At 39.0% G+C, this 19,091-nt stretch overlaps 1 protein-coding gene across 14 annotated transcripts in view; it reads left to right on the top strand.

Annotated features, from left to right (window-relative positions):
• DMD (dystrophin) overlaps window positions 1-19,091 on the top strand; it is a 2,032,119-nt gene that overhangs the window by 1,970,413 nt on the left and 42,615 nt on the right. For all 14 annotated transcript variants that reach the window (XM_061627388.1, XM_061627390.1, XM_061627384.1 and 11 more), the window contains 4 exons: window positions 6,370-6,536; window positions 11,817-11,928; window positions 14,152-14,288; window positions 15,088-15,126. In XM_061627388.1, the coding sequence (XP_061483372.1) occupies window positions 6,370-6,536; window positions 11,817-11,928; window positions 14,152-14,288; window positions 15,088-15,126 (455 nt within the window). The remainder of the gene's footprint in view (window positions 1-6,369; window positions 6,537-11,816; window positions 11,929-14,151; window positions 14,289-15,087; window positions 15,127-19,091) is intronic.

The following is a 19,091-nucleotide window of genomic DNA, read 5'->3' as shown; positions in this document are numbered from 1 at the left end:
CACTGTAAAACAGTGCCTCCAATACCCATCTCACCAAGTCAGCCCAGAAGGATACCATGGTCAATGGTATCAAAAGCCACTGAGAGATCAAGTAAGAATAACAAGGTCACACTCCCCCTGTCCTCCCGATGAAGGTCATCCATCAGGGCGACCAAGGCCAATTCAGTCCCATAACCAGGCCTGAACCCAGACTGGAATGGGTCAAGATAATCTGGTTCATCCAAGACTACTTGCAATTGCTGCACCACAACCCTCTCAATCACCTTCCCTGTAAAGGGGGTATTTGCAACCGGTCGGTAGTTATCACAAACCAATGGGTCCAGGGTGGGCTTTTTCAGGAGTGGTCGGATCACTGTCTCTTTCAAGGCGGCTGGAACCACTCCCTCCCGCAGTGATGCGTTGACCACACCCTGGATCCACTCAGTCAGACCCCCTCGGCAAGCTCTGATAAGCCAAGAAGTGCAAGGGTCAAGAGGACACGTCATCAGGCCGCATCAACTGAAACCATTCCCCAGAAGTTGCAGCAGACGTTGCACTGGACACCTCATTGGGGACTACAGTAGATGTGGAGGGGGCATCAAGACTGCTACGGAGGCAAGCAACTTTACCCTCAAAGTGCCTAGCAAACAATTCACAGTGGGCCTCCAAAGGGTCTAAAACTCCATTTCCTGGAGTTGAGGTCAACAGACCCCTGACCATATGGAAAAGCTCCACTGGACAGCTACTTGAGGATGCGATGGAGGCAGAGAAGTGGGTCTTCTTCGCCGCCCTCAGCACCACACAGTAGGCACGGTTATGATGTTTTACTTGTGCCTGATCAGCCTCACAGCACGTCTTTCGCCACTTGCGCTCTAGCCGTCATCCAGCCTGTTTCATTGGCCTTAGATCACTGACATACCAAGCTGCAAGCCGGGCTCCACAATGCCGGAGAGGGCCCTCAGGGGCAACTGTGTCAAGAGCCTGATGTGCCTCACTGTTCCACAGCGTGACAAGGGCTTCAACAGGGTCACCTCGTCTATCTACTGGGAACTCCCCCAGGGCATTCAGGAATCCTGTGGATTCCATTAGGCTCCGGGGGCGGGCCATCTTAATCTGTCCACCACCCCTGCAGGGGATCGGAGCCGTAAGTCCTAAACTTTACCAGGAAGTGATCTGACCATGACAGGAATTTCTTGCCCTTTCACAGGAAGTTTTAGGTTGAAATAATATAAGCTGACCAAGGTTTTTCCATGCTTGACCATCAGATAAGACCAAAAGAAAGAAAAAGTATGAACCTCTAGCTATGCTTTTATCCCAATCTCTACTTTGTTTGACTGTATGAAAAAAATATCCAGAATGTGGAGGGGGAGTAATATTCTACTAGTTAACTGATGGTAGAAAAGAGAATAAGTTTTACAGCTAAAACCACAGGCAAATACAGTCCAGCACTGTACAAGGTAAAATCAGCCAGTGCTGCATCTCTTTGTTATGTGATCTACTAAAACAGTTTTCTTAACGTTAGGAATGAACAAGCAGACATATTATCACGTGTTAACATTTTTCAATAGACAAGGGTTTTTTGTTTTCATTTTTTCTTTTCAACATTACATACTGCTATGGTGACTATCAAGCTTTGCTCTCCAAATGTTTCTTGGCATATGAATGCAAAAAACAAACAAACCAGCAGACGTTTGAGATTCAGTATGAATTTGAATATCAGACATAACAAAATGTTATTTGTAAACTGGGAAATGCATTGTTAATTTTGTTCTATGATTTACAGTGTTATTCTGGCAGTTACATAGAAATATGTTGATGGAGAAAATATATTCAGTTTGCTTTTGTTACATATTCTTCCCCAATGTAAAACTCTTAGCTAGTCTTTGGCTGGATTTAGAGATGATTAAAGAAATTGTAATAGCAGCTCAGAGAACAGTCAAGAACTATCTGTCCTTACAGGCTGACCCTGAGCTTTCCTCAGTATGGCTTTAAATCTTCATGTAATATATTTTGGTTCTAGTTTTGGTACAGTTTAATGCAGCTAATCTCCAACAGGAGAGACGTATATAGTATAGGCATAGTGATTAGATAGGCAACTGTTAGTAACCAACAAAATTAAAATGCATCTGCAGAATTTTTACAATTAAAACATATATTTGGATATTACAGGAGGCATTTCATCCATTCACAGTATTTCCCTATAAATGACAAGCATCTGCAAATGGTGAATGCTTTGAGCTGTTCATTCTTATTATGCCCACAGTACACATTGCAGCATTTAAATACATAATCCATCACTTTCATTCAGAAATGGCATATAAAATCATTTTTGTGCATATAAGGTAAACGCTAATGACCAGAGACGCTTATGGAAGATCACTGTCAAGCTTGTAACAGCACAGATTTCTAAAGTAAATCTTCATATGGCAATCAATGGACAGTTCACCCACTCTCTGCAAAGAATTGCCTAACAAAAGCATTCTGGCCTTTGTGCAGTACCCCTTCCCAAGTTCTCATAGAATTGTTCTGCTTTTTTGCATAATTTTGAAATCATGGGAGATGTACAAGTCTTAAAAAAGCCCTAAATTAAAATTAATACAGCATTTAAAAAAAATTATAAAAGCAAAGAGTCCTTCAGTTGGTGAAGTGTGTATGTTCTTCCCTCTTTGAGTGAGTTATATCTGAAATATTGCCCTTTGTAGATGCTCACTTTGTTCTGTTATCATTCTAATGTTCTGTTTTAATTCTAATTCTAATTTAATCCCTGCTCCTCTGTTGTTGTCTGCTATTTGCAAATTTGCCAAACCTACACACACAGAACCATGTATAGATTATTAAGAGATAACTATGGTTAAATAGCTAGATTCTTACTCACAAATAGATGTGCTGTTGTGAAGATAGTCCATAATTTAAAGCACTAGAATGGGGCAGTATATTATATGTTGAGTTATTTATGTGAATAGCTGCACTAGTCTGCTCAAAATAGCAGAGTATGGCATTTAATCATATGTAGATGTAGTTGCCTAACACTTAAAAGAACAGTCTCAAATAATATATTTTCATATGGATAACTGTCCCAGCCTGCTGTTTGACATGCGGCCTGTGTTGCTTCCTTGCAAGTTTTCTGGTTGCTATTGATCTGAATCCATCTTAACTCCTTAAGAGTATAATGGCATCATCATCATAAATTTCACTTTAAAAAGGTTGTTTGAAAACCAGGCTCACATCAACTTGCAAACAAATCTTTGAAACATTTCCACAAGAGGCCTTTTTAAAGTTGGGAGGGTTGCAGAGATTTTTGCTATATTTATATGATTTTTGGGTTTCATTGTTGCAAAAAAGATTTTCCTTATACTATAAACAAAGAGTGAGCAGGTCATTTGAGACTACCCCAGGCTGATTGACCTAGACATCACCAGTAGATGCTTAATGGATTGTGGTGTTTGTGACTAAAATAGTGATTAGGGCACCCTTTCCCAACTAGTGGGCCACCAGATGTTGTTGGACCACAATTCCCATCTTTCCTGACCATTGGCAATGCTGGCTGAGGCTGATGGGAGTTGTGGTCCAAGAACATCTTGTGGCCCACTAGTTGGAAAAGGCTGGATTAGGGAGTAGAATTCAGCAGCCAATCTGCTCAGTGGGACAAGATGGTTTGAACATATAACACCAATTCTGGCAACCAATTAGTTTCCAGACTCAATGCAAAGTGCTGTTTTGACATATAAAGCCTTAAACTTCTCAGGACCCCAATACCTCAAGGACCGCCTCTCCCTATATGTACAAACCCGGACCCCACGCTCAGCATCGGAGGTCCTTCTTCATGCTCCCCTTCCAAAGGAGGTTTGGAGAGTGGCAACACAAGAATGGGCCTTCCCAGTGGTGGCCCACCATCTGTTGAATGCTCTCCCTAGGGAGGTACACCTGATGCCATCATTATCCACCAGGCAAAAAACCTTTCTCTTCTCCCAGGCGTTTGGTTTTTAACTTTAGAAGGCTTTTGGAAGGTTTCTCTTGTGTAGCCTTCCTAAGAAGGGGCTGCTCCACTGCCTTATGTACTATTTTGTTTTTAACTTTTTATATATATAGTTTAACATTTTACTTTTTTTATTAACTGTAAGTCACTTCGAGTGTGCATATGTGTAGAAAATGACTAACAAATTTAATAAATAAGTATTTACTTTGTATTTGTAAAGACTAATACAGTGGCAAGAAAAAGTTTGTGAACCTCTTAGGATTGTCACATATTTCCAGCATAAAATATTAATAGGTCTTAATCTAACCTCGTAATCCTAGATAAAGAACCGATAACCAGATTAAACAAATGACATACAAACATGATGTGTTTTCAACATTCATGTGTCCACAACTGATTCAACAGTCAATATCCATGTGTGAAAAAGTATGTGAACCTTTAGATTCAGTAGCTGGTGGCACCTCCTTGAGCAGCAAGCATTTCCTATATAACTGTTGGTCAGTCTCACATCGGTTTCAAGGAATTTTGGCCCATTCCTCCTTACAGAACTGCTCCAACTCAGTGACATTTAAGGGATTCTTTGCATAAACAGCTTGCTTCAGATCCTGCCACAACATTTCGATAGGGTTTAGGTCTGGACTTTGACTAGGTCATTCAAAAACACAGAATTTGTTCTTCCGCAGCCATTCTTTGTTAGATCTTGTATTTTAGGATCATTGTCATGTTGCATGACCCATTTTCAGTTCAGCTTCAGCTTTCAGACAGATGGTCTGACATTTTCCTCAAGAATCTTCTGATGCACTACAGAATTCATTGTTGTGTCAGTGATGGCAAGCCGTCCAGGTCCTGGGTCAGCAAAGCTAGCCCAAACCATCACATTCCAACAACCATCCTTGACAGCTGGAATGAGGTTCTTCTGTTCAAAGTCTGTTTTTTGCTAAACATAATGTTTCTCATTGAGGCCAAAAAGTTCTACCTTTGACTCATCTGTCCATAGAACATTGTTCCAGAAGTCTTGGGGATCATCTATGTGATCTTTAGCAAACTTCAGATGAGTAGCAATGTTCTTTTTAGAGAGAAGTGATTTCCTCCTGGCTATCCTCCCATGAACATCATTCTTCTTAAGTCTTTTCCTGATGGTTGAGTCATGAACACTCGCAATAGCCAAGGCGACAGTGGCCTGCAGATCCTTGGATATTACTTTGGAGTTCTTTGTGACTTCCTGGATGATGCTCCAATTCATTCTTGGAGAGATTTTGGTAGGACGGCCTCTCCCGTGCAGAGTGACTGGTCTTGAACTGTCTCCATTTGTAGACTACCTGTCTGACAGTGGATTGGTGGAGCCCCAAATCCTTAGAAACGGTTTAGTAACCCTTTCTAGACTGATGAGCAGCAATAACTGCTTTTCTGAGGGCCTCCAAGATGTCTTTTGATAGTGGCATGACATGCTTCCACACACCCGTATGGTGAAGACCGAACTCACACAGTTTCTGATCCTTTTATACAGTGGGGCCTCCCAAACTCACCCCTGTAGACCTATCTAATTACTTAAGCACCTGATTCTAACTATTCCCTTTAATTGAGCTGATGCAACCAGATGTTCACTTACTTTTACACCTGTCCTGACTCTTATGTACTCATTGTTTGCCTAATTTACACATCATTTTATTTCACAAGACACAGAATTGGTTAAGATAAACCCTATTGGATATTTAGAAAAGGACTGGTTTTGATTCATGGAGGCTATCATGGTAAAACAAATGGCATTTCTGTAATTATCATTGAGGTTCACAAACCTTTTCTCACCATTGCACCTTTCAGGAAAGTTTTCTGAGTTATCATACACAATACATAGTAGCAAGAAATAATTTCCTCTCTTCAATCAGATTGATACAGTGTTTTAGGACAAAGTTTATGGCATTCATTTTTCAGAATATTATTGGTTATTTTCTCCCCCCCCCAAATAAGGTATTTGGGTATTTGCAAAGATGGGAGGGAGTGCCTTCCTGCCTTCTGGTTTCTCTGCAAATGCTTCCTGATGCAGTTTTTAGTTTTAGTAATGCAGAGATTTAGGTTCAGAGATAAAAATTAATCCTAGTTAGTGGAAAAATAGGTCTATGTGGAAGGGAAAGATTTCCATGGGAGAAGCTGTGGATGTGGGAAGGGTTAAGTATCACTTCTTATCAGTTGCTGATTCTCCCTTACACATGCCCCTCATCCTCACATTTATGTTATCTTAGCCAATGCAGATTTGGGAACAAACATTTCATGCAGTAATATGACGTTCTGTCACTATTTGAAAATGAGAGGTAAGGAGGGGGATAGTATTGGAAAGATACTGGATTGGAAGGACAAATTATTTGTAAAATGTAACTTTTTCCTAATACCTTTAATGTATCTCCCTTCACTCATAGGCCAATAACAAGCCTGAAATTGAGGCAGCCCTTTTTCTGGATTGGATGAGACTCGAACCACAATCCATGGTATGGCTGCCAGTTTTACATAGGGTGGCTGCTGCTGAAACTGCCAAACACCAAGCCAAGTGCAACATCTGTAAGGAGTGTCCAATAATTGGATTCAGGTACAACACTTTAATTCTTAATCCTTACCCAATGAACTTTATGCATCAAGAATTATTATTTTTCATAGAGGCCATATATAAATGAGCACTGAACTCTTTCTTCTAGCACAGAATATGGAGTGTGAACTGTGTACCAATTTACATATTTCTCTTTTCCTCATCATCTAAAAGCAGCCTCATTAACAAAAGTGCATGTTTTAGAACATAAGAAGAGCCTGCTGGATCAGGCCAGTGGCCCATCTTGTCCAGCATCCTGTTCTCACAGTGGCCAACCAGGTGCCTGGGGGAAGCCCGCAAGCAGGACCCGAGTGCAAGAACACTCTCCCCTCCTGAGGCTTCCGGCAACTGGTTTTCAGAAGCATGCTGCCTCTGACTAGGGTGGCAGAGCACAGCCATCATGGCTAGTAGCCATTGATAGCCCTGCCCTCCATGAATTTGTCTAATCTTCTTTTAAAGCCATCCAAGCTGGTGGCCATTACTGCATCTTGTGGGAGCAAATTCCATAGTTTAACTATGCGCTGAGTGAAGAAGTACTTCCTTTTGTCTGTCCTGAATCTTCCAACATTCAGCTTCTTTGAATGTCCACGAGTTCTAGTATTATGAGAGAGGGAGAAGAACTTTTCTCTATCCACTTTCTCAATGTCGTGTATAATTTTATACACTTCTATCATGTCTCCTGTGACCCGCTTTTTCTCTAAACTGAAAAGCCCCAAATGCTACAACCTTTCCTCGTAAGGGAGTCGCTCCATCCCCTTGATCATTCTGGTTGCCCTCTTCTGAACCTTTATAATATCCTTTTTGAGATGAGGCGACCAGAACTGTACACAGTATTCCAAATGCGGCCGCACCATAGATTTATACAGCGGCATTATGATATCGGCTGTTTTATTTTCAATACCTTTCCTAATTATCGCTAGCATGGAATTTGCTTTTCACAGCTGCCACACACTGGGTCGACATTTTCATCATGCTGTCCACTACAACCCCGAGGTCTCTCTCCTGGTCGGTCACTGCCAGTTCAGACCCCATGAGCGTATATGTGAAATTAAGATTTTTTGCTCCAATATGCATAATTGTACACTTGTTTATATTGAATTGCATTTGCCATTTTTCTGCCCATTCACTCAGTTTGGAGAGGTCTTTTTGGAGCTCTTCACAATCCCTTTTTGTTTTAACAACCCTGAACAATTTAGTATCGTCAGAAAACTTGGCCACTTCACTGCTCACTCCTAATTCTAGGTCATTAATGAACAAGTTGAAAAGTACAGGTCCCAATACCGATCCTTGAGGGACTCCACTTTCTACAGCCCTCCATTGGGAGAACTGTCCGTTGATTCCTACTCTCTGCTTTCTGCTTCTTAACCAATTCCTTATCCACAAGAGGATCTCTCCTCTTATTCCATGACTGCTACGCTTCCTCAGAAGCCTTTGGTGAGGTACCTTGTCAAAAGCTTTTTGAAAGTCTAAGTACACTATGTCTACTGGATCACCTCTATCTATATGCTTGTTGACACTCAAAGAATTCTAGTAGGTTACTGAGACAGGACTTTCCCTTGCAGAAGCCATGCTGGCTCTGCTTCAGCAAGGCTTGTTCTTCTATGTGCTTAGTTAATCTAGCTTTAATAATACTTTCTACCAGTTTCCCAGGGACAGAAGTTAAGCTAACTGGCCTGTAATTTCCGGGATCCCCTCTGGATCCCTTTTTGAAGATTGGCGTTACATTTGCCACTTTCCAGTCCTCAGGCACGGAGGAGGACCCAAGGGACAAGTTACATATTTTAGTTAGCAGATCAGCAATTTCACATTTGAGTTCTTTGAGAACTCTCGGGTGGATGCCATCCGGGCCCCGTGATTTGTCAGTTTTTATGTTGTTTATTAAGCCTAGAACTTCCTCTCTCATTACCACTATTTGTCTCACTTCCTCAGAATCCCTTCCTGCAAAAGTTAGTTCAGGTTCAGGGATCTGCCCTATATCTTCCACTGTGAAGACAGATGCAAAAAATTCATTTAGCTTCTCTGCAATCTCCTTATTGTTCTTTAATACACCTTTGACTCCCTTATCATCCCAGGGTCCAATCGCCTCCCTAGATGGTCTCTTGCTTTGAATGTATTTATAGAATTTTTTGTTGTTGGTTTTTATGTTCTTAGCAATGTGCTCCTCAATATTCCTTCTGTCCTGTAAAAGTAATTGTGCTGTTTGGATGCATAAGACCATTAGAGGAGCCCTCCTGGATCAGACCAAGTGCTTCTCTTACCCAGTAGTTTGCTCCCACAGTGGCCATCCAGTTGCCTATGGAAAGCCTACAGGCAGGACATAAGCACTACAGCATCCTCATCACTTATGAACATTTTGCAAAACATGCAGATTATAACTTGCTGGATACAAAAATGTAGATTTCCCACAGGAAATTGATTACTGTGAATAGAATATAATGCTGATATGCTGGGGAAACCATTATGTAATGATATTTCATTAGACTAAACCTGCTCAACTTATGGTCTATAATCTCTTTTTAATAATGTTGACCATAAAAGTTGAGATTCTGTTGCTGTGTTTAGACATCTGGATCTCAACGTCATGATTACTATAGCAATGAATATAAGCCAGTATTTTGCCAAATAGCCATGGATTGATATGCCTATTCAGAAACCATTTAACTGTTAAGTAAATACTTGCTTTTGATTATGCTTAGACTTGTTTTCTTTGTTTCCTAATAAACGTTTTGCATGATCTGTGCGTTTTTCATTCTTAGCACTGTTAGCATTGGTATTTCTCCTCTACATCAAGGTCTTGAGGAGGAGCATTCTGAAATTCACTTTTTAAAGCTCAGTTAGATGACTGTGAATCTACTGCATCACATAACATCTGTTCAAAGAGAGTAACTGCATGACCTTAAGTGGAAGGGTGCTGAGCAAATTTGTGAAATTATAATTTCCTTTTTGCTGCTGCTGCTTCAGTTTAATGTAAAGTGTTGGGTGGTTAAAGAAAAGAAAGTAAAAAATCAAACAAAGTGGGTTTTTAAAAGTATTTTCTTCGTATCTAAGTATTTACTTAATTTAAGTGGGACACTTCATAAAATAAAATTACACGGGTGCTATGCAGGACAAAAAAGCCATGTTTCATTAAATTACTGGGGGCTGTATTAACATAACATTAAGCAGATCTTTCCAACATTGCACGGATTTCTCCTTGCCCATCAGAACAATCTCTCCCCTCCTCCCCTTGTACCCCCTAAATGTGTTCTGGGGGTTCCCCCAATGCTCCAAAGCAGATTTGGTGATGGTGTGAGGGGTACACAAGGGGAGGAGCTAGCACAAAAATGTAATTGCATCCCACCCTGTATTCTTAGGTCATAATTTAGACACCACATAGTACAGATCCACATTACCAAATCTAACATATTCCCCACTATTAATTATGTCTCTGTGTTGTGATTGTCCATCTGAATTGTGATCTTGTGAATAATGCATATACTGAATTGGACCATTGATCCATCTAGTCTCATGCTGCCTATTTTGACAGTGGCTCTCCAAGGTCTCAAGCAAAAGTCTTTCTCAGCCCTGTTACCAGAGATCCTTTTAACTGAAGATTCCAGGGATGGAACCTGGAACTTTGCTGATGCAAAGCATATCTTCAACTACAGAGCTATAGTTCTTCCCTGCAAAAATTATTAAAGACTAATGTGACTAGGAACTGAGCACAGATGACAATTGTTAAACAGCCAAAATCTAACCATTAGACACCTGGGACTGGATTATATTTTATACATTTAATATTTCAAGTCAACCTTATTCTGAGGTCTTTTGAAATCAAAGACACAGATTGACCTGTGTTCCAAGGACATATTGAATTATCCATTGAATACATCTGAATGTCTGCAGGTAACTGAATAAAAAAGTCACCTTACATCAGAGAAATTTCAGTTGATATATTGTTAACTATTACAGAATATTTCAGGACTTAAATATAATAATACTATTTGCCTCAGTTTAAATTTCTGGAATTTTCAGTGTATAATTTTCAGTGTATAATCTGCAGCTATCCCTGTCCATGCAAATTCTGCCACTGATTGCAATAGAGTGCAAATTTCAGCCACTGTCCACAATCCAGAGACAGTTATTTAATGAATGCATTCAATTACATGAATTAGATTTGAGAGCTATGTCCTTCCACTTGATTTATTTAAGATTTAGATGACAAACTGATTCACATATAGCTGGAATGAAGTGCCATCAAAATCAGTTGGAATTTCTTTGGAGTAGACATGCAGAAGATTTTTCTGGTCGAGCATGCTTAATTTTCTCTTGATTATATTGCAAATTATTCATTTAAATGGTTTTCTCATTATCACTTTTTAAAGTTGCTAGATAAGAATATTTGTCAGCTGTATCCCCTTCATACAGCCCAGTTTTTAATTAATTTGGGAGTTTAATAAGCCAAGTTTTATAAAATTGTGTCCTTCCATGTTGTTTTTTTATTTCAAACAAACTTTAAAAGCTTAAGAGAATAAAAATGTTTTTGCCTGCCACCAAAAGAACAACAATGTAGGTGCAAAGGGAGTTCCAGAACTGGAGGGCCATCATCAGGAAGACACTCTTTCCAGTTGCCACCTGCCTCTCCTCCAATGCCAGTGGTAGCTGGAGCAGAGCCTCACAGCCACTTTGTTGTGGCAGCAGGTTTACTTCCAGTCCTAAACTGTGTAAGGCTTTAAAAGTCAACACAAGTTCATTGAATTGTTCTCAGAAAAAGTCCTGGAGCAAGGAAACTCATTGAGTATGAATGAAGTTCCCAGTGATTGGTTCCAGAGCGAACTGCATGCAAAGATTGCGCCACACACAATACATTTCAGTAAATCAATGATGGAGATTACCAGTGCATGGCTAACTGTGGCCAGATTATCTCTGTTTAGGGGACACTGCTGCTGATTTACCAATCTCAGCTGATGAAAGGCTGCGACACAAAAAGTGACGTGTGTGGGTGGATTCAGGCTACATATGTGATACGGAAAATTGCGGTATTTTAGGACTCTCCTTAAATAGTCTGAAGAGTATTCATAGTTCTCCTTCCTAAATTCTGGATGCATGCTAATAAATTTCTTGAAGTGAAATCTTGTACCATAAAGTGCTCATTTTAAAAACTTTTCTCAATAAAGATGCTTACTATTGTGTGGTTACAAGAGTGGCACTATGTTTATAGGTATAATGTAAGGCTGTCCTGCTTTATACCTGAAACAAACTTTACTGCATGAGTTCTGAAATCGTATTTTTCTTCTTCTTCAGGTACAGAAGTTTAAAGCACTTTAACTATGACATCTGCCAAAGCTGCTTCTTTTCTGGGCGAGTTGCAAAAGGTCATAAGATGCACTACCCAATGGTAGAGTATTGCACACCAGTAAGTAAGAACATCAGTGTCTCCTAATATAAATTTCTGGGTAGAAGACAAAAGTTTCATTTGTTTTGTGTGAGCCAATGGAGGCTTAATACATTTTTTTAAATTAAATGATCCTGTACGCAATTGGTCTTGCTATAATGTAGTAATTAAGAACAATTGGAACTTGTTACCAATTCTTTATATATTGTTGTAACTACTTATATGTTAGTTGTTTTGAAAATTGCTTGTTATTCTTATAGAGTGCTGTATCAGAACAATAAGCTCCATGTTCTGTACTGTACTAAATAATTGCTTATAAGTATGTGCAGTAAGCCTAGGATTCTTCCAAAATATACCTGCATCTTACATGACTGCAAAAAAAAAATAACCCACAATATATGACTGAGTTATTATTCTACCCTAGCTGGCTTTAAAATGCATTATGCTGTAATTACTTTGTAAGCTATCTCCTACTGAAGCAAAAGAGAGAGAGAATTAATTTTAGATATGGTGGTTGTGACACTTATTTGGGTATACTGGTTCTATGGTAGTGTCACCTGTTGTTCTAAAACAAATGTTTTAAGGTATTGCTTGTGCTTCTATGTCATCAGATGATATTAATTCCCATAATATATGAAGCAGCCTGCCATTTTCATTCCAAAATATGGCACTGCAAGAGATAAAGTACTTTTTGTTTAATCCCACTAAAGATTTATCTGTAATATGTGCTATCATCTTGCTTGTAGTGCAGCTGTTGGGATGATGATGCTAAAAAATGAGTGGGAGCAAAATGCTGTGGAATCTGTTGGTGTGTGTAAGGTTCAACTGCAAGCAAAGCTAATAATTGTTGGATGCCATCTAATTCTATGATTCTGTGCTTTCTTATATGTGATACTATTATGCAAACAGAGAGCACTTTTCAGATCTACTATTTCTAGACATGTGGTTGGATTCTCTATGGTCCAGTTAAGACTATAATTTCTTGGCGTACATCAAGATATGCATTAGTCTTTTGCCAATTCACACAGCTCCTTTACTGTTCCCTTCATGGCATTCCTTGATAAACCAGGAAGTCTCTAATGAACCATAGTTTCCTTTTTCATCCAGTCTGGGAAACCATTGTTACTGGCTTCAGAACAACCAAATCTGAGGTTGGTTTAAGATCCTGACTTGTTATGAAAGTAGTAATCATAGTTTCCCAGATTGAACAAAAGATGAAACTATGGTTTACTGTAAAATTCCTTGTTTATCGAGGCATGTTGCAACAGGGCTCTGTACACAGGTGAAAGACTTGTTCATATCTCAGTTGGTTAAGCCAAGAAAATATCATCCAAATATGGCCTATAAGTAAAAATCGATAAGATAAGCCTGCTTTTAATTAAAGTTTGCAAGTGCTATATTCTGTCCTGCTCTTTCCAACTAGGCTAATAATATGACTATACTGTTGTACATATCCAAGGGAGGGTGTAGTGAAGACATGTCTGAACAACTATTCTTTCTTATAAACTGAAAGGAAAAATTGTTAATCTTCAAAGTGGTAAAGTGCATTAGCACTTTCCTCTCATCTGTAATTGGAGAAGATTAGATCATATTATACTGGCTATTGTTTCTACTTGCCTCTTCCTAGCAAATGAACAAAATCTTCATTAAAAGTCAATGTAATGTAAGCATCTTTTTTGTAAAAGTGTTTTTTGTTTCTTGCTGATAAGATCTATATGAAAATAAGAATCTAAAGCAATATATTGAGTTATGGTATGTATATTACTATGGAATGAGAATACAGAATCACTATAAAAATTGAGATTGTTCTTTCACCATTTATTTAATCTGTTCCTATCATTGCACAACAATCCTCTTTTTTGCTCCTAAGAGGGGAGTTTGTGAGGAAGGGTTGGTACATCCCGCATGTGGAATTATGGGCTATCACAGACCTGACAAACTTGTTCTTATAAAATTTTGAAAGTGTTCCTTAATATCCTCATGTTCATGAACATGCCATACATCTCGTGTTACCAAATTTGCTAATGAATTGCAAATCTCCAGATCATGAAACATTTCCAGTATGAACTATGGTCCTGAAACACATTGGTATGTACTTCTAATGCACAGTGATTAATAGTTTATGGTTCAGGGGAAGAGGTGGCAGGTCAGTCAAGTATTTGGATTTCAATATCCTATGACTGTATGCTGGGGGGGAAAACCCAACTCTCTATTAAAGTGATATCATTGAAATGTTGCTTCCAGACTACTTCAGGAGAAGATGTCCGTGACTTTGCCAAGGTATTGAAAAACAAATTCCGGACAAAAAGATACTTTGCAAAACACCCAAGAATGGGCTACCTGCCTGTACAAACAGTGTTGGAGGGAGACAACATGGAAACGTGAGTGAAGCAGATTAATAATGTCTTTTGGATAAACTCTGAGCTGCCCAGTTGGCTCCTGCTCCCTTCCTAACTGCATAAAGCTGCTTTTATTTTCTTCATTTTTGTTTATTTTGGTTGAAAGTAAAATACAAGCTGACGTTTCAATTGCTGTTTCCCTCACCTTTTTTCACCTGCTAACCTTCCAATAAGTTCAGCTAGTTAAAAAAAATGCCCATGGGCTTATTGATTGCCTTGAAAGCCTTTAAAATGGTTGTCATCTAGAAATAAACCAGGTGTGGCTCACCTGTGGTCCTCCAGATGTTGCTGGTTGAAACTCTCATAGTCTCTTATCATTGGCATACTGGTTCGGGTTGATGAGAATTGGAGTCCTGCAATATCTGGAGAGCCACAGGTTCTCCACCACTAGAGTAAGCAGAAGCTAATACATGGTCACTTTTTATTGAAATAGAGAATACTTTATCTCTTATTTTTGTTTAAATTTGGATTTATGCTATAAACTCCCTCTCATTTTCCCTATTCCCATAGAGATGGTCACATAAAAATTATGACTGAGTTTTTCTTTCCTTATCCTTTGCTAGCTAATAGTTACATTATTTAACAGCAATTGCACTGCAGCTTGTTATATCTCTCCCTCTCTAATATTTTATTTTTCATATTTTTGGCTGCTTTTCATGGACATTCATGTTGGTCTCTTGGATTTTCCTGGTTTTTTGATTGTTTTTTTTTTAACTTTCTGTAATTATTTTGCTAAGTTTTTTCTGCCTCTCTCTTCACCTCCTCATTTTTTGTCTTGCAGTCCTGTTACTCTGATCAACTTCTGGCCAGTAGATTCTGCGTGAGTACTTTTGCCAAAGTGTGCTGCTATTGCTTCTGCTATTGCGTTCTCTCACTCATTTGTTTTTTAATTTCTGTTGTTGTTTTTTAAAAAAACATATATCCATTCCCCTTCTCCTCTTCCCTCCCCCCCCCATTAAAGTTTCTGGAAAACAAAACAAAAATTTATTCCAGATCAATAGAATGGTTTACCAGTAGGATTTCCTACACTTCATTAAATGTATACATGATTGCCACCCTGAGTTCCTACTGAGAGGAAGGGCAGGATATCAACCAAATAAATAAATATGGTGTTGTGTTTGAAGTCACTGAAGATGTCTTTGGAGGTTAAAACAATCAACCTGAATCACAAAGAGTTGCACAGTCCTCTTCCCTCCTATGGAAGCATGCACATTAAATGCTTGAATTGCTGGATTAAAATAAGCATATTTGGTTGGAAAACAAGCAAGTTTGAGATTTGATTATATGTTTTGAAAAACAATCCAAAGATGTTTTTCATCTTTTTAGCATCATTATTTAACATGTATGTATATAGTTGGACCTAGTCCAGATACCTGTGTGCTCAGATATATATTTGCATATCTTTGCATGCATGCTTCTCCATTAATTTAAATGGAGAAGCCAGATTGGCACCTATGTTTATGCATGGGTTCTGTCTTCAATTTAAATGAATGGAGAAGAGTTTACAGGTGGGCAGTGTCTGTGACAAGTTCTGCTTCTGTTCTCCTAAGCAGCCACTAGATTGGCTGAATAACCACAGAACCAGACTTTCTTACTATTTTGTTATATTGTATTATTATACATATTATAGTCTTATTATATCAATACTGTCAGATGTCGAGTTATGATCCAGCCAGTATTAGGCACATTCCAATATTTTTGTTTCAGTGAAGAGAGTTGCTCAAAATCTCTTCCACTGAAATTAATGGTACCTACATTGAAATATTTAATATGGGCTGAATTGTGACTGAAGTTTCAGGAGCAAAACACTATTATTTCTCAATTGAAGCCACAATTAATTTAGGACCACATGAATTCACTGACAGGTTAGTTCAGGAATTGCAGATATGAGTAACTACCCACTTTAGATAACTATCAGCTTGGCATCTGTGCTAACATTATATCTTTAAGATTGGTCTTAATTATTTGTTTATGCTACTTAATTCATGTCTGCCAAATATTAGTGGAGGAAGCAGCCTAAAATTATGAACGCTACTAAAATTCTTCTGAAGAGTTACTTCTGCTCTTTGCTTGCAAAGAGTGATGACTAAAATAAGCAGCACTAAAACTTTACATAGAGGAATATTAAACTTCATGGTATATGTTTGGAGCATAGACTGTTGTGAAGACTCACTCTCTTTGAAAGCAATTGTATGCATGTCCTACTGAAGTAAGTTCAATGAATGAACATCCTGGTTTTTGCTGCATGTATTTAAAGATCTGTGTAAAATGAATGTCAGTAAACACAACCAGGCTGCTGGGTCTGAAACTAGTTTTCTACAATGTACTCAACTACAAGTACATTTAGAATAGATTATAGTTTGAATGGAATCTGTAAGTAGGGGACCACTACTGTTGGTTAGCTTTTCTAATCAAGCCAAAAACTGTGGTCACCAGGAGCTGGTTATGCCCTGCTCGGCAACCCACCAACCACCTTTCCCTATAGGAAAGGGTGACAGGGAGCTTGCCAGTTTGGCCATTCTGACGCAAGGCACTCTGGACACCTCACCAAGGAAGTGGCCAAACAAATCCCCAAATTTTCTCCCAGCCTTGGAACTGTGGAGGGGGCAGGAATCACAGAACAATTGTCAGGATGATTCATCACCCACTTCTGCAGTTCCAAAGTCAAGGAGAAGGCTGGTCCCTTGTCATTCTCACCAGAGGATGGCAGGCTCACTGGAGAGCAAAAAATGTGGAAGCCCAATAACATTTGTTGAAATTAATATCAAGTAAATTACTGACAGTGATGGTATATGATGTCTACCATGACATTCTTAAACTTCATTTTTTTGTATACAACAAAACATAAAAGTACAGCAAGTAGATGGCATCTGGCCTGCTGCCTGCATCCAGCCAGTCAGCATTTTCACTTGGCCCATGCAATGGAGTCTTCTGGCATTCTTCACAATCCCCATTTTTTTGCATTATGCAAGAGGTGTGGGGAAACTGGATACAGCTGAGCAGCAAGATGTATGCATGATGTAAAAAGGCAGTTCCATGTATAAATAGATGGAAACAAAGATAGCACAAACCTTATATACTAACATACCAATCTAAACTACTAATAGAAATGTGTGTATTTGTTATCTACTGTGGTTTTTTTTATCTCAATCTGAAATTCAGTGGCTTAATTTTGAATGTTTGTTGTGTATTGTTAATCCTTTTCTGTGCTACAGATTAATTTATTTGTAAGCCTGTAGCATATATTTGGAAACCAAGGTTTAGTCTTTTCTTCCTGGAGTTGATTTGCCTGTTCAGACAGGTATTTCACATTGCAGTGCACATTTTCCCTATTCTTTCCTCAAAGATCAAAGGGACACTTCATACGTTACAGTAAGAGCAAGTACACATTAAAAATGTAGCATGTACTCACTCTTACATTGTTATGTGTGGATGGATGCTGGTTTTGTTTCCCAATCCAGAACAGTTATGCCATAACTGTGGGGAGTAGTAGTCAATCTTGATTCCCCAGTATGTTTCTATGATATATGCCCCCAGAATGGGGGAAGCCCTTCGTAGAAAGCAGCAGAGGAGAAGAAATAGGAGTTAAATGTGAGATAATCTGTTCAGGTCTCAGGGTTACTGTGTAATTCAAAGTTATTAGGCAGTGTTTGAAACCCTGAAGCAGGAGATGCCACATTCCAGTTCTTCATGAGTATAGCAGTTATAGCTTTGGATATTTCTATTACTATTGTAATTGGCACTGTCTCTTGAAATCTTGTATAGTCAGAGACATCTCATAAGAAGAGCCTGCTGGGTCAGGCCAATGGCCCCTCTAGTCTAGCATCCTGTTCTTACAGTGGCCAACCGGATGCCCATCGGAAATCCACGAGCAGAACCTGGGTGCACAGAGCACTCTCCCCTCCTGCAGTTTGGAAGCATACTACCTCCACTTATGAAGGCAGAGCATAGCCATCATGGCTTGTAGCCATTGATAGCTTTTTCCTCCATTAATTTGTCTAATCCTGTTTTAATGCCATCCAAGTTGGTGGCCATCACTGCCTCTTGTGGCAGCGAATTCCATGGGTTAATTATGGACTGTGTGAAGAAGTACTTTATTTTGTCTGTCCTGAATCTTCCATCATTCAGCTTAATTGGATGTCCACAAGTTCTAGTATTATGAGAGAGGGAGAAAAGCTTTTCTCTATCTACTTTGTCCGTGCCATGCATAATTTGATATACTTCTATCATGTCACTTCTTACTCACATTTTCTCTGAACGATAGAAGTCCAAATGCTGCAACTAAATCTCAGTATCTATTCCCTTCTCTGGAATTTCCTGAAGGTGACACAGGTCCCTTTCGACTTTTTATTTGGCAGATTTAACATCTAGTACATGACTATATTAAGTCCAGTTTGAGGGCCTGGTCAACAAACAGCTTCTGAAGCCCTTCATTCGCATTTTTCAATTCCCATATGATTCTCATGTATCGCAATCAGTATTTCTTTCCTTAGGTCTTGCAGTGTTGTGATTCTGCCATTTTTGAATATGATTCTATAATGTCCACTTAATTCCTTCATCTAGTTCTGATAAACACAGATATCATCTAGTACTTCTACTCTTCTTTCTAGCCATTCAAGAAAAAAAAGTATGTTTTTGGAGCAGCAAAACTCTTAATATTTGCAATCACTGTTGAAATATCTTTAGACTGAAAAATAGCAGTGCAAAGTATATAGCAACACCAGTTATGACACTGGTTCTCCTTTTTCTGTATGTATGTACCCTGCATAGAGCATCAACAACTGA

Source organism: Rhineura floridana, chromosome 5, assembly GCF_030035675.1.
Source record: "Rhineura floridana isolate rRhiFlo1 chromosome 5, rRhiFlo1.hap2, whole genome shotgun sequence".
Taxonomy (NCBI): Eukaryota; Metazoa; Chordata; class Lepidosauria; order Squamata; family Rhineuridae; genus Rhineura; species Rhineura floridana.
This window is presented reverse-complemented; position numbering and strand designations above follow the sequence as displayed.